The following is a 16,588-nucleotide window of genomic DNA, read 5'->3' as shown; positions in this document are numbered from 1 at the left end:
TGGACATGATCCTACGTAATTTATTTAAAAAATTGAATAAAATCATGCGAATATTAATTTACAAACTACTACATTCTCTTCAAAAAACTTTAACTACCCGTAAAAAAACTTTCTGATTTGGCCAATTTTTATGTAGCTTGATCTGGTCATGTACGGCCATATCAGGCTATGTATGAGAATAGAATTCTAATTCACTATAATTTTTTTAATTTCTTAGAAACGTGTTGATTAAATTAAAACACTATTTCGGATAAGCTCTTGAGGAGAGTATAAACATCGTTTTTATTTTAAAACTTAACACCTCCAATTTAAGTTTTATGTTAGGAGATGATTCAACGATCATGCGCCATCGGTCGGATATTTTCAACACTACATTTGATCAATTAATCACAAATAAACATTTATGACCATATCCGGCCTATAAAGTCATGTAAGACATATCAAACCATCTATGGCCTAATATGGCCAATTTTCCTATCAGCCTATATATGGGCATATCAGGAAATATCAAAAATTATATATCGACATAGACCATATCAGAAAAATTTTTCATGAGTAACTATAATAAATTGAAGAAAAAATTTAATTTATTCGATAATTTCTATGTTATGATATGAGCTTGAGATTTATAGCGCGAATTTACGAAAATACACGGAAAAAAGAAAACAGCAATAATTACAGTATAAAATGTAAAATCAGTCCCGTCGTAATCAAAACTAGAAAAATTACAGTTTGAAATAACATTTTTCTAAATTCAATTTTTGAATTTAATTTTCAGAGCTTTCAATCTAAATATTACATTCTACAATGTAATTTTTATAGAATCTATAATAATTACAATCTGAAACTGTAATTTTTCTAGTTTTCATTACGAAGCGCTACGTTGCATTATATACTGTAATTTTTCGAGTTTTCTTTTTTCCGTGTAAGCGGAAGTTTGATGCAAGAGTCAAAGGCGAGGATATGTTATAGATGACACAATTTTCGCAAAAAGCATCAAATAAAAAGTAATTTCGGCTGAAGTACGACAATGAAGCTCATGTCAACCTGCTTTACTTCAGACGGCCTGCACTCGTTAGTCCAACCGAAACTGAAACGATGTAGCGTGTTACAAGGCTTTAACCTAGTGATTAGTGAAGGTGGATGGTAACGTATCACCATAAAACTATTAGCAAGCCTTGATGTTACACAAGTTTCAACAAGTAAATTGGTAATTTAAGAATGTTAATTTTAAATTTATCGAAGTTGACATTTGAATGGTTTCTTGGAGTAATTCCAAGTAAATCCAAGACAATTAACTTTATTGAAGCTACTTGATACTATGCAGTGATAATAACTGATATTAGGATTCAAATAATTATAAAAAAAATTCCTGAATAAATGAATATAAAAAGTTTGAACTGACCAATAAGAATCTCAAATTTTGGTATAATTTTTTGTTACTATTACAAATAAAAATTTCTCTCCAGCAATCTTACTTGGAGAGTTATCGAATTACTCATGTCTCGAGAACCACATGAGGTAGTTAAAAAAAATGAGAGAGTACCTTTGCATGTCACAAATGTTAGCGTTAACAACTTACTAGTACATATTTATAGTTTTTCATACTTAAAAGAACATCACTAACTTTCATTGTCGAAAATTTAGTTTGTATTTTTGATTAAAATACTTATTATCAGAAAAGTTTTGAATAGAAAAACATACGCACTCTTTGAAGTATTTATTTTAATTATTATTTCACAGTTTATATTGATATTCTTATGAACGCTAGGTTGAACGCACCGGATCAAAGGATTATCCAATCCAGTACATAATTCATTAATACGAGGTTATTTACGTAGAAATTTTATCAAGGGCAAATTAATTTCAGACATATTATTAACGCGATGCTAGAATAAACTATATTTTCGTTTTTACTTTCGGAAATTAATAATTATTGTTAATTTAATTACTTTTCTCTCAACTTTTATAGAAAAATAAATAAAAACAGCAAATAATTTCTTTTAATTAAACATCAATTACATTATTTTGATAATAAATTTATTGTCTCTATTTTCTGACAGATAAAAACTATTGTACGATAAATGAATGTATTGTTATTATATCATTTTTAGGTATGGGCTAGTCTAAAGAAGTCAAATTGACTATTTTTTCACGAACACAAAAATTCTGAAGTTAATGCAAAACAAAAAATGAAGTATGGAGATTCAACTGAATCTTTCTCAAATAATCATTAGTAGACTTATATCGCTCTACTTCACGGTATTATTTTTTTGACAGTATAATTTACTGAAAAAATAAGTTTTCAAAGTTCTATAGCGAAAATAAAATGTTTTTATAATTGTGTAAAATAATTTAATGATGAAAATAATATTAATTGGAAAACAATTTTCATTCTATATAAGTGCCAAATTCAAGAAGCTATAGAAACGTAAACTTATGTCGTATAAAGCTTAAAGCGTATACTCGTACTTCTTTCTCCAGACATCGAGTCATCTTCTAAAAATTTCTGCACTAATGCTTAGCAACATAATAATTTCCATAGCATTAACAATTAAGTATGCCAGTAGTAACTTATTATAGAGTAAGATTCGCTTAGTCGATAAGATCCGATTTACTATTTAAGAAGATTAAATATTATTTTTACTTAAGTATTCGACAAATTATTACGCTATAAACTGTCTAAGAGCTAGTGACATCTAATTACCGTAACTCCTACTCTTTCCCGCTTCACAGCATTATTTATATTTGTAAAAAAATGCTTGCCGTAAGATGGACGGTGTGGCTTAATGTATATAGAATAAGCGAAAGGAAATTTAGTATAGACCGGATAGCTCAAATGGTAGAGTAGCCGACATGTCTTCGGAAGGTTCTGGGTTCGAATCCCAGTCCGAGCTATCTAATAATTTTTCTCGCATATTCTATAAACTCACATTAAGATGATCCTTCCCACATTGGAACGCTTCACGTAATAATTACCGTAACTCCTATTCTTTCCCGCTTCACAGCATTATTTATATTTGTAACATTAGTTACATTAGTTACATCATTAAATCTACTGAAAATTTGACTTTCTCAGTTTGACTGAAGACAGTAATATTCTACAATAAAATTATCAATTAAAAACAATTATAAAAAATTTGGAAAATCCAAATGAGCATGCCTTAAGCGCTCATATGATACACAAATAATTTAGATTGAATGTTTAGATTACGATTTAACTTTTTCATAAAGACTTCTATACTTTTTTTATTCGTTTTTTTTTTTTTTTAATTTTCCCGCGAGTGGTGTTATCTCCTCTGTAGGTCGAGCAAAAAAAAAATTTTAACAGATGATAAAACAGTTAGTAATTATACCATCATGTATGTATAATTTCTGCTTGTTTAGTTATTTCAATCCTATTTTATGAAAAATAATATATATGGCTGCAGAAATCGCAGAAAAAGTCACCGAACTGACAGTCGAAAAAAATTAACTGTATTGAAACGGAATTATTTTGACACACAATTTTCACAAGAGTTTTGGCAAACTCCCTAAGGAATAAAACAAAAAAAATTAAATCGTGAAAATGATTTTTGACAAAGTTTTAGTGTTATCAAGCCCAGTACTCCTGTGAATAACACGCTCTTATTCACTTTATTCGTCAGAAAAACGAGTTTTTCCGAAGAAATCTTATTTAATCGATAAAAAAATTTTTTTAACGTGTTCTGTAGTTATTATTATTTATCTCAATATGCTTTTTATACATAATTTTTTTCGTTTAATTTATGATAATCACGTTTGAATCGAAATCACGATTTTTAAGCAAGATTAGAGCATACCTTCGCGCTTAAGGCATGCAATATTGTATTAAATAGAAAAAAAAGAAATGATAAAATAATCACCCTAAACACTTTGAAAATAAAAAAAAGTGACTATAAAAATAAGATTGAAAGAAAGGTTGGATGAAGTTGATAGTGCACATAAGATGCCTGGAATTCTTCAAGTTGTCCTTTCATGAAGATATGAGAACGTTTAGAACTAGTTGTCTGTCCTCATTCTATTCTGTATGTGCACTCCGTCATTCCGGTCCTTTTCTCGGAATGTTCGACGCTTGGGTCATAAGAAGGAATGAACGCAGAGGATACTAAGCTCTGAGATCCAAGAGGGCAAAAGAGTGACAGAGTTGAGGGTACATAAGGCCAAGAAAGTGCAACTTTCTGCCCCATGTGCAGTCAGCTCCTCGACCTCACTTATCTTTTCTTTTTTTTTGCTCTTATTCTCTTTATTCTACTTTTATCTCTTATCACTTGTAGCTCTTTCTCTTTTTCTTTTCCGCCTCGTTCTTCTTTTGACTTTTTTTTCTTCACTCTTACCCTCGTCCCTTATCCAATCTACTCTTCCACCTGCTGCACGCAACTGTGTTCCGTCGACTAGAAAATTTGTAATGTGCGCTTCTCTGTTGTTGCAGTTTAAGCAGTTTTATACAACTCTTTGTATCTAGTACATGCATCGACATTTTACTTCTACATCTATTGTATATGACAATTGTGCTAAATTTTATTACGATACTTGCTAACTTCATATGTGGATGAAACTACAATGCCAATTTTCATTTCATTTTTTACACTCTATCAAATCATTATGTTTATGTTAAACTAGGTATATATTATATACTATAAAAATTATACTAGCAATCGACAATTTCTATGTGACTGCTGAAAATGTCTAATTATAGATCAAAGAGCTTTGACTCAATGATTTTGCGATATTTTTAACTGTAAAATTCATAGTTCCAGTACTTTTAAAATAAAAACTCATTTTATAATAAAAATATGTCTGATTATAATCCTATAATATAAAATTGATGATTGAACTGAAGTTAGTTTAGTATCGAAAATCTCTAAAATCTCGAAAAAATGGTTACTGATTCCTTATTGGTTGGGATTAAAGCGCGCAATTTGAATTCCTAGTATGAATTAATATTTAACACATAACCACATTCAAATGTACAAAACAAAAGAAAATGAAATCTAGCGTGGCAGTGAAATCTATTTAAAAACACTTCACGATATATTTTCATAATAAATTAACTATCTCTAAAAACTATGTAAAACTTTGAAAATGCACAAATTGATTAGATCAAGATTTAAAAAAAAATACATTTTATCATATAAATAATTTATTATGTGAAATACACCGGATATTTTTTTGTAAATTAGAACTTATAACCTCTAGCATTTATTCTTTGATTGAGGCAATAAATTATTAATCACTTAAATACATAAACCCAATAAATTACTAAAATTTAGAAACTCGCATAGAGTTATTTTTTCTCTGATAATACAATTTTTTCTCTGTATATAACAACTGAACTAACAACTAACGATACACGTACGAGTAGTTGATAGAAAATTTTATTTATTGATCAACTGACTTTTATGAATTATAAAGAAGCACGTGTTTTCTCGAACTTTACTCAATGTACAGATGTTAGTATCAACCTTAAAATTCTACTAATAAAATATACATGTAGCATGTTATTAAGTTATTTATTTATCATTTAGATTTTTATTCTGAAATAATAAGCATTATATATAGTTACATTTTCAAACAGATATATTAACACGAACAATTATTAAATAATGATAAAATAATCATACGAAATTCCGTTAACATTTTTAACATTCTGATGGCTGGTGTTAGTACATTCCAAATTTCACAACCAATAATCATAAAAGAAATGCAGTTTGCAATGTACGGAAGGAATTCGTAATGTTGATTTTTTATGTGAAATTTTTATGTAAATTTTTTCATAGTTTAATTTTTCATTAAGACAGTTGAAATTTCGGAAAATTAAAGTATTCAAAATTCTTTTAAAAAATTTCTCGATGCGATTCGAACCATTTCAAATGAACATCAATATTTTTTGTATATCTTAATATATATAATTATTTTGTCCGTGTGTATGTTCGTGAACTCTTCCTAAATGGCTAGACCAATTTTAATGAAATTTTTTGTGTGTTTCAGTGAATTCGTGAATGGTTTATATTCACAATTCATTCCACTGGAAAATGTTTAATTAATTAATTTTTTATTTACAAATTTTTGTTGATCTTGGAATGTTTTACATTGGATCGTGCAAACAGCGCTGCGATCGCAGTGTCGAATATTCAAAAATATTTCATTTTAATTTCAGTGTAACTCTATAGTAGACTAATTGAAATATTACATTATAATAACGTTTTAATAAAAATGTTCATCAAAACGGTCCAAACTGTTACAGCTTATTCAAAAAAGTTTAAAATTTTCGAATTTAAGGGACACACCTATAGTGTGACAGCCTAAAAAAAAAGGCGATTTTTGGAAATTAAAAAAAAACTACTGTATCAATTGTTTAAAAATTTTAAGGGTATATTTATACATATTTTAAGAATGCACAGTAAAATTTTTGAAGAAAAAAATTAAATATTTTTCGAGTTACATGCGATCTCCGACGGCGCTAAAAAAAAAAGGTCTTCCACTACTGCAGTGATTCTGGCCTTCTCCGTGGATGAAACCAAAAAAAAAAATTCTCGTGGAACTAGAAGATATTGTTTGTACAATGATTTACGGCCGAAAAAAAATGTCAAAAATTGACAAAATGGCGACGTTTTAAAAAAAAAAGTTGAATTTTACCCTAAATTTTGGTCGTTTTGGGCCTACCAAAATTCGATTTTTGGTCAGATCAAAAAACTGGTAGGTCATTGTATGGAGAACTATATACAGAACATGCAGAAAAAAATTGTCTCCGAGTAATCACTGCAGCAATTTCGAAAAATGCTTTTTCAAGGAAAACGCGTTTAAAGATAAAATGATCCTATTCTAACTGCCGAGCGGCTACTCTAGAAATGGCTGTAACTTAAAAACTATTTGAGATATCGATTAAAAATTGTAGTATGTTATTTTTAAAGGTATAACCTATCGAAATATGAAAAAAAAAAAAAAAAAAACGATTTTTTAAAAATTTCACACTAGGTGTGCCCCTTAAGACGGGTGTTGTGGATAACGTCTGACGGGTCCGCTAGTTTGTATAAAAATTTCGTAATGTATTTAAAATCCGAAATTCTAAAAATTAAAATTGTGTGTATGTGTGCAGGTGAGTGTGTGCGTGTATGGAGTATTCATAAAGCATGACCAATTTTCGTTGCGGAATCCAATCGTTTATGGGCCACTGAATTTCCCCGATCTACGTTGGAAAGTATCCTTGAGGCGACCTCTTAAGATATCTACAGACTGGGCACTGGTATGGTTGGTTAAATCGCGACGGTCTACTTCGAATGCTATAATGTACGAGTGACCACAGACTTTGTTCTCTTGGATGATACTAGAGACCGACGTAGACGAGATGATTAAAAAAAAGACGAAATACCCAGGATTTTATTCTCCTCAGACAGCACTTTGATTCTTTAAAAAAATTACAGTCTCAACTACATTGGATTTTTATTTTATTCTTTCATTACTCCGGTAAGACTTTGTTAAAAGATCGAAGTAAGAGTGGAAGAGCTACACTTTTTTCAGACACATCATTCATCTAATCAGTATTAATATCGTAATTGAATAGAATCTCTTATATTAAATTAAAAAGTTTCTTTGTCTTAAAAGTTGCCAACAAAAAATAAAAAAAATTTGTATCATTAATTTAAAGTTTTGTGAACATTAGCTTTCTTCAATGTCATAATTACTTGAAAAGTTTGGTAATCTGTAAAGAGATAATGCCACAAAACTGCTGAAATCACCATCCTGATATTTATTTATTTCAAGTTTTATGACCTGTCTACAATAAAAATATAATTAATTTTAAAAGAAAAAACAATTTGTCAAAGTAATTAGGATTATTTTTTATTATAAATTTTCATTGTGGTGACAAAACAATTTTTTTTGGCAGCCAGATTAAAAAAATTAATACATTTAAAATTATAAATTGCCCAGCTATCAGCGTCGAGGCATTTACATTTCGTAGATATTAATTATAACCCATTAATTCTCTCTCAGTTTTAAAACACTAAAACAACTACGATCTATAAACATCATCCTATTTGTTTTATTTTCATCAAAATCAACTATTTATTTTAATTTTTGTTTTTATCGACCATAGTTATAATAATAAAAAACGTTCGACTTTGCCTATATTGGTCAGTTCTAGTGGTATGCCATTGAAGTAAATGTGATTAAACCTGAATGAATATGTCAAGTTTCATCACATTTACTCGATTGACATAGTACTAGAACTGATCAATATGGACGAAGTCAAACATTTTTTATTGACAATTTATTTTTTATTTATTTTACTCTTGTACTAAAATTGCATACACTATTATTTAGTATTTCAACAAAGTTCATTGGAAAGCATTTTTAATTTCTTAGTTAACTAAAATGTATTTAAAACCTCTATAGGTCAGCAATTATACGTCCATCAAATTACGTATTAATGTTTGTTATTCATTTTTTCTTCACCGCTTAAATATCACTAAAGTTTTTATTTCTGCTATTATATTTTTATGTTATTGATTTCGTATTGAGAACTATATGTATCTTTAAATTTATCACATGAATTTTTATATTACAATTTGTTTTTATTTATTTATTTATTTATTTTTCATTCAAAATTATGCGTTTTAAAAACTTATAACAACTATAAAAATTCACTATTAATAAGCAGTCATAGAAGAATTTAACTTTGAACTTTATTCATTCTTAATGAGTTTGAGTCAGACATTGTTGAGAAAATATTAATTAAAAATACTTGTTTAATTAACAAAGGAAATTTAGTTAAAACAACATCATAGAGCTATGTTACTTGATGAGAAAACATATTCATTATAATTTACTATTTACAAAATTTCATGTTTATTTATTGACTAATAATGAGTTATAAATCTTAAAAAAAAATATACTGAATATTATTATTGAAATAAATTAGTTTCCCATCTTATCTATCAGTCTATTAGTATTATTTTATTCAGTTGCCGTTAAAAAATTTTTTTATTTTTTGCCGAAAAAATGGGATACCTCATATATACAATAATATTATAATAAAAAATTGTTCATATAATTTTCGTCAAATAAAAATATAAATTAGGTAATTATGTGACATAAAATTTTTATTTTTTTGCTTATATGTTTTCATATTAAATTAATCAGAAATAAAATGTTATTATACCTATTAATTGATAAATCAGAATTACTTACATCATCATTCAAGAAAAATAATACTTCAATTATGAATTACTTACAAGCTTCAAAGAGACTTCATAAAATACAATAATTTCGACATAATCGATAAGTACAAAAGTAATGCCTTCAATTAAAACTTGACTTTAAAATTTATCAATAATTTTTCAAACCATGGCCACTTAAAGCAAAAAGTTTCAGCACAGCAATATGAATAAAATAAAAAAAAAGTTATATAATATTTGTTGGCTGGGGTCCACGTAATTGCAAAATTACAGTGTCATTTTGACCTCTTTGGGTCTAAAAGTACGATAGAAGATGTTACTCTCGGGAGCTGGTTTCTTCTCTGTTTTTCACCGCCATGGGGACAATCGAAGGTAAACCCCAAGATTTAACCCAAGGCTTAACCTATGCTAAGCAAGGTAACCTGCCTTACCAGCTCACCACTACTACAGGGCATCCCTTCGTCTCGCTTTAAGCCGCAACCAGCTCCTTCTTGCAGCCTAGATTAAAATCTAGTTAAATTGAGCTCGACCGTCTCTACTGTCTACCGTTAATGGTTCTGACACTATAGAACCGAGTCGAGTGTATTTTAAAGGTTGACGAAAAAAGTTAACCATCCCCTTCCTACTGCTACTCTCCATACTACTTTATATTTTCTCGAAATTATTATAAATAGTGTTACTTAGTGTTCAAGAAATAAAATATATTCAAATAAATTGTACAAGTTGGCTTAATACAAATTTATCATCAAACTAAAATGATGACAGTAATAACATTTTTCTTCTATTGTTATCATATCATTGTTGACTCGAGTATTTTTCAACGATTACAAAAATAAGATAAACTTTATTTTTTTGAGAAATTACCGGCATTGTAAAAAAAGACAAGCAGTTAAGAATGATATCATTAAAAAGTCGCGCGAAAAAATCTCGTGAGAGCAGTTAAGAAAAATGACGTCATTATTCGGCGCAACCTTCTTTTAAATAGAAATTTCTTAGATGATCGTTAACTTTTATCTTTTTTAGCTGGAAAATGTTGTTAAAATTTTTGCTTAACTCGACAGAATTATTGATTTTCAACAAACAAGCAAACACAATGACATTCTTTGTTATTTGTTACTTCATTGCTAAAACCATAACATTGCGTCATTATTTTTTCACTTTGTGAATAACCATAGTAGACGGTATACTGGTCCTGTTATCAAAACTTCTCTCATGTGAACGTAACATATGAGTATAAAATATATAAATAGTTTTTGATGTCTTTGAAATTCGAGAATAAAGAAACAGAGTTGCTAAACAAAGGTAATCTTTGAAAAATTCTAACTTTGCGTTTCTCTAAAGAGATGGTAATGTTTTTTTATGTTTTTACTCAGCTTTTATAAAATAACAAAAGCGTTTTCCTTATTTGCTAGTAAAGAAACATTAAAACGATCAATGTATGTTTGAATACACTAGAAATACACTGTTCAATGCTTTACTCTGATGCGCTTAAGCTTAAATGATCAATTTAACGTGATTGAATGTTATTGATTTTATTTATTCTACAGATTAAGCAAGTTCTCATTGTATAGGTTAAACAACCTGACTCATAAAATTCTCATCGTTAAAAATGCTATTCTTATAATAAATTAAGAAACATCATTGTCTATTCGTTCATACATAAATTTTAGATTAAAGGCAATGTTAAAAATCTCCAAAGGAGGGCACACGGTCGCTGAATCGTCTCCAGTATTTTTCACGAAAAGCTTTAATTTAAATGATAATTTATACGTTTAATTTAAAATGAACTTTATCGATCAATCTCAAAACCACGTCTGTTTTTGTTCATTCAGTTGGAACGACATCGATCGAAAACTAAAAAAATTCATCCACTCATCCACGAGAAAATATATCACTCAAACAAGGTTTTTGATCACACAAATGTACCCAACTACACTTACATGCACACACACCAGGATACTGCACATCATACTTTAGCACTTACATCAAGAACTGGTGAGAAATTCACTTCTTTTTTTTTCAAAACCAATCGCACTTTAATTTTGTGATGAAATTTTTTTTTCCATTTAATACAATTCCTCTTCGCCTGAAATAGTAAATAATATTTACAATGATTTTTACAATATACGAGAACTCAGTGCACTGATTAAAATTAAAAACTGCGAGGCTGGCCTTAAACGCGTTTTACTACTTGCTAGAGTAATAAGAGCAGTGTAATAATGAAACTTTATCAGTATTTAAAATATTTTAATAACCTTAGTAAACAGTGAATTATATTCTGTAATTCCATCTAATAACTTTTATTATTGAGTCATAAAACAAAGTTTTAAATCATTGAAACAGAATTAAACTTTCAATAGTTAAACTAAGAGTTAAATATAAAATTATTTTATCATGCATAAATATAACTAATGTACTGTGATTATTTTATTTTTCAGAATGAAATACTGATGCATAATACTTCAGCAAGAATTATTCAATCGAATCAAAGTTTAGTTCTGCAAAGTGTAACGCGAAACAGTGCTGGTTATTATGCTTGTGCGGCAACAAATTCAATACGAGAAACAAGGAGTGAACCTCTGCTCTTTCGAGTTAAATGTAAGTTGAAAAGCTTTTATTTATTTGAATAGAAGGTATAATACTGTTATCTCTATACAATCATGTTTTTTTTTTATCAAAAATAAAACTCAAAACTACAAAAACTAATTTTTTATATTTTTTTTTTCAATCGCAAAAATTATGAAAAGGGTATAAACTTTTTTTTTATAATGAATAGTATCCTTTCTAAATTTTATGTATATAATACATGGTGAAATATATTGTATAAATCTTTTTTTATTCGATTATTTCATGCAATGATTGACAGTGTCGTCATCAAATCCCGATTATCAAATTATGGCGTTAAAATTTATGAAGCGAATAATATTGTTATAAGAAAAATGATTGCCATACAACATAAAACAAAAAGTTATATTTGTTCAACGAATGATATATCACGACATAAAGTTTAGAACCGTTTGATTTTGTGAAAAAATAATAAATAGGTCACTTATTTGATGGTTTTGTCTAAAGATGAGTTTTAGTCTGGTGTAAAAACACGCAGAGAAGAAAAAAAATAAAAAAAGGATAAATTTAATAACCAATAAAAAAGATAAGAGAATACACACATGACTAGTTAGAAATTTTATTACACTCGCGATATATGAGAAAGATGCCTGAAAAAATCGTCTATGTGAATATTTCAAAAGTACTTAAGTTCGTTCCTACATTTTTTATGTTCAATTCTTATGTTATGATGGTAGAATGTACGCTGAGAAAAGGCGATCCAAGTGTATAAAAACAAATAAAATAAAAATAAAGTTACCAAGAAAATAAAGACGAAGCATGCATATTTTTATTCATATAGATATATATTTTATGCCCTGACCATTTTGCATTGATGTGAGAATATATAACTTATAAATTTTGTGAAAATTTATCCGAATATATATCAAATGCCAATTCAATATTGTATGTTCAGTACTTATGTATGTATATACAAAATCAAATTGTGTGTATTTTTAAAGAATATGCATAATTGAAATAGATATATCTTCTACCCGAAATATTTTTGATAGTTAAATCTCTGAGGAACTATTTGTTTCTTTTTATCACTTTCATACACACATTGAACTGAGTCGCTTCAAAAAAATTCACTTGCATTCTAAAATAATTTCAGTATGTATCAAAAAAAAAAATGTTTGAAATATTTTAAAGAAAGAACGTTATTTTTCAAATGTGTTAGTTTGATTTGAAATTTGAAAAATATATCAAATTCATTGAATTTCGGCGATAGAAAAAATTTCTACTTTTTCCAAATTTGGATTGAAGTTGTCAATTCATACTAAAAATACATAATTCCGTGTTTTCATCGTGACCCTCAAAATTGCCTGGATAGTTTTAGAGATTGCCTGTATTTGATAAAACTGTCAACATATGTGTAAAACATATGTGCATACTACGCATTTATATTTTGCCCACGTATTTGTTCTAGATGTGACGTATAATATTTCGACATTTTGACACTGTGATGTAGCTATCTGTAAATGAAACAACAGAATGTCAATAATTATATCAATTGGTTTTTTTACACGTCAACATTAAATTAGATCAAAAATTTTTTTTTTTTTCTAAAGACATACCAAAAATGTTATTCGGGCTGAAAAAAATAAAACATTGTGAAAGTTTGGGTCCTTAATATTTGGACTTAATATTAATATTAATATCATCGTAATTTTATAATTTTTTTTTTTTGAAAAGATTTTTTTTTCATAACTTTGAAAACGTGACATCTTTTTGACATTTCATAGTTTCAAAAATAATTAATTCGTAATTTTCTTACTGAAACAGAATCATGCAATGAAAATCTTTGTAATATAAACAGGATCTATAAAACTAAAAATAATCAAAATAGTTCTTTATTCACAATGCTGCACATAAAATGTCAACATGAATGAAGAAATCAATGTTCAAAATTAAAACTGAAATCAAAACTTTATTTTTCATTGAAAATTTAAATTTATATATCAGGAAGTTAAAAAATAAATAAATCGTCGTAATACTAGTAACTAGAAAGGAAAATGAGTTTTCGAGGCGGATCGTTCTTTGCATAACTTGAATCCAACTGACGATCACAGTAGGTCGCACGTCTTAGTAAAAGTTCCGCCATGACAAAATGCTCAGGCGTGGTTAGAAAACTTATTACTTCAGCGATACACTTCGTTTTAAGTAAAAGGGAAAAAAACGAAAAATTGGATACAAAGTATACGTGCAGTTTACTTACAGTTAATAACAATAGTTTAAAAAACGAAAAACACGCTTTTATAAAAAACCAAATTTATTGTTTTGAATCAAGACGAAAAATTCTTAAATCAAGTAAAATTTATTTAAACCAAGAAAAATTTCTTAGTTTAAGAATTTTTTTACTCAGATTAAGATGATAAAATTCTTCAAAATTATTTACTTGATTCAAATTAATTTTTTTTCTGTGTGTAAAAATAAGTTAATCAATCAAATCAAGACTTTCCGAAAATTCAATTATTGATTGAATAAAATGCACATTAAAAGAAAAAAAAAGAAACAAACACTAATTGATTAACACATTTTATTTTTATTTTTATTGTTATCATTCTAGTCGCGCCGATTTGCAAAGAAGATCAAATAATTGTTGTTGGAGCATCACGAGGCGAATCCTTAAATATTAGTTGCAAAGTGGAGGCAGACCCTCCAGTACGCAACTTTCGATGGAAATTCAATAACAGTGGGGCAACCCTTGAAGTATCGCCAAAACAATTTACGATACCAATGCATGGCGACACTGATGGTGTAAGCATACTAAAGTACACGCCAGTTACAGACGTCGACTACGGTACGCTCTCATGTTGGGCGGATAATGAAGTCGGTACACAAGCCAGACCTTGTCTCTTCCAAATTGTGACCGCAGGTAAGTCAACTAATTAAGATTTCTTATTTACATGTAAATATCTTAACAGAAAGATCATGTTATTATGCACAAACGTGTTCTGCATGACTATACATTTTTAAATATTTATAAGATACATCTACCGTTTTATTTTGTATGCACACTCCGTTTAAATAATAAATAATACTACTAAATTTTTTATTTCATAATTTACCATTTATTTCGTCTGTGATAAATCATATTTATTATAAATTCTTAACATATGAAAAAAATAGTTTACCTTGCAAGCTATACTTCAAGCTTTCTGCTAATTTCAAGCAATAAAACTACTAATTTTCAAACTACTCCAATGATTTAACAAAATGGAATCAGTCCATCGAAAAATCAAGCGTAATTAACGATTTAAGGGAGTAGATTGAAGTTTGATAAAAATTGGCAATTTTAGGTATAATTGTCACCAAAAAGTATGATAACTTCGGAAACAGTGAAAAAGCTGAAACTGACGATTCAAAGCCGTTTGATAATTTAAAAGTGGAATCGAGGTTAACATCGGCGACGCGTATAACCACTTAGAGATGTGAACGTGCCGTCACTATGCGGACGTTGACTGACGAGAGCGATGCAAATCAAAATAAAATGGCTCTTGGTCTCGGTATCGCGTTCATCGCCTATCCATCAATCTATTTATTTTCCATTTTATCGCCTGCCCAAATGTGAACGTTTGCCCTGCCGAATATATCTCAAATAACTCTTTGAGAATATTAAATGATTTTTCCTCCGATTATTATACTTATACCGATATTTTATTATTTATTACCAACATAAAAAGCCGCTCAGGATTTTATAACAGCCGTTTAAGAAACAGAAAAGAATTCACATTTATTTTTATTGGCTAAACATTATTTTTTTTCTTTTTCGACTTACTTTAGTATGATGTAATTTTTAAAAACCTCAGCCTTTAGAAACTTTTGATTTATCATTATGTTCAAGAATTTTTTTAGCCGACCTTTAGACTTAGAATTTTTTAGCAATTGTGTTATCTAATGTGAAAATGATAGCAGTAAATGATTTTACAATAAGCTGAATAAAAAAATGAACTTGAGCTTCTATAATGAAAAGACTGTTCATAAACTTTACTCAATTAACTATTTGCTAAAAAATTAAATCCCTATAAATATGATGCAAAATAGCGAGGCTATAGAAATATCATTGATCGTATACCGATATAAGAATTTGTCGATACTTAATAAGATTTATGAACTGTTAATAAACGAGTTTTTAATATTAAATAGTTTAATAAATATTTATCAACAGTTAATGAGTAATTTATAAAATGCAATTTATTAAAAATAAACTTCAATGATTACGTTTCCGGGTACTAACATGCTTATTTTATGAAAATATTACACTATCGAAAAATTTTTCAATAATATCGGTTAAGACGTTATTACTTATTACCATTAAAATATTCATTGATATTTGTTAACTGTTAAAAAAAATATAACTGTTAATAAATGAACTTTTTTTTTTAAATATTTATTAAAATTAAAAGATCTATTATTAAATAAATGAATAAAATGTTTTCAAAAAAATAAAATCGTTAACAGTTTAGAAATTCTTCCGTCGGAGTATTCAGTTTACAAGGCAGTTTTGAAAAAGGATCTAAGAAATACGATATAGACTCTAAACTATATAGAATTATCTTGTAATGGGGTGGTTAGCCCTGTCCAATTGGTCACCCCTTTCCTCTTTGAAAAGGGCGCCACTGGGATTTTATACTCGGTGTCCCAGAAACCGGGGAGCATGAGAAGGAAAGATCGGGTCGTGAGAAGTTGAGAAAGGCTGAAAAATTAATACTGAGAAACAATTATTAACAATTTAATTATTTATTCAATTTAAACAATTTTATTTTAACAAAATTCCTTAATAA

The 16,588-nt window shown here is 28.2% G+C and overlaps 1 protein-coding gene across 2 annotated transcripts in view; it reads left to right on the top strand.

Annotated features, from left to right (window-relative positions):
• The window catches only part of LOC123271586 (neural cell adhesion molecule 2-like), a 449,338-nt gene that overhangs the window by 410,766 nt on the left and 21,984 nt on the right, over positions 1-16,588 (top strand). For both annotated transcript variants that reach the window (XM_044737967.1, XM_044737959.1), the window contains exons 11-12: positions 11,636-11,795; positions 14,371-14,679. In XM_044737967.1, the coding sequence (XP_044593902.1) occupies positions 11,636-11,795; positions 14,371-14,679 (469 nt within the window). The remainder of the gene's footprint in view (positions 1-11,635; positions 11,796-14,370; positions 14,680-16,588) is intronic.

This window comes from Cotesia glomerata, linkage group LG1 (genome assembly GCF_020080835.1).
Source record: "Cotesia glomerata isolate CgM1 linkage group LG1, MPM_Cglom_v2.3, whole genome shotgun sequence".
Classification (NCBI taxonomy): domain Eukaryota; kingdom Metazoa; phylum Arthropoda; class Insecta; order Hymenoptera; family Braconidae; genus Cotesia; species Cotesia glomerata.
The sequence above is the reverse complement of the archived record's forward strand: the minus strand, read 5'-3'. Positions and strand labels throughout refer to the sequence as shown.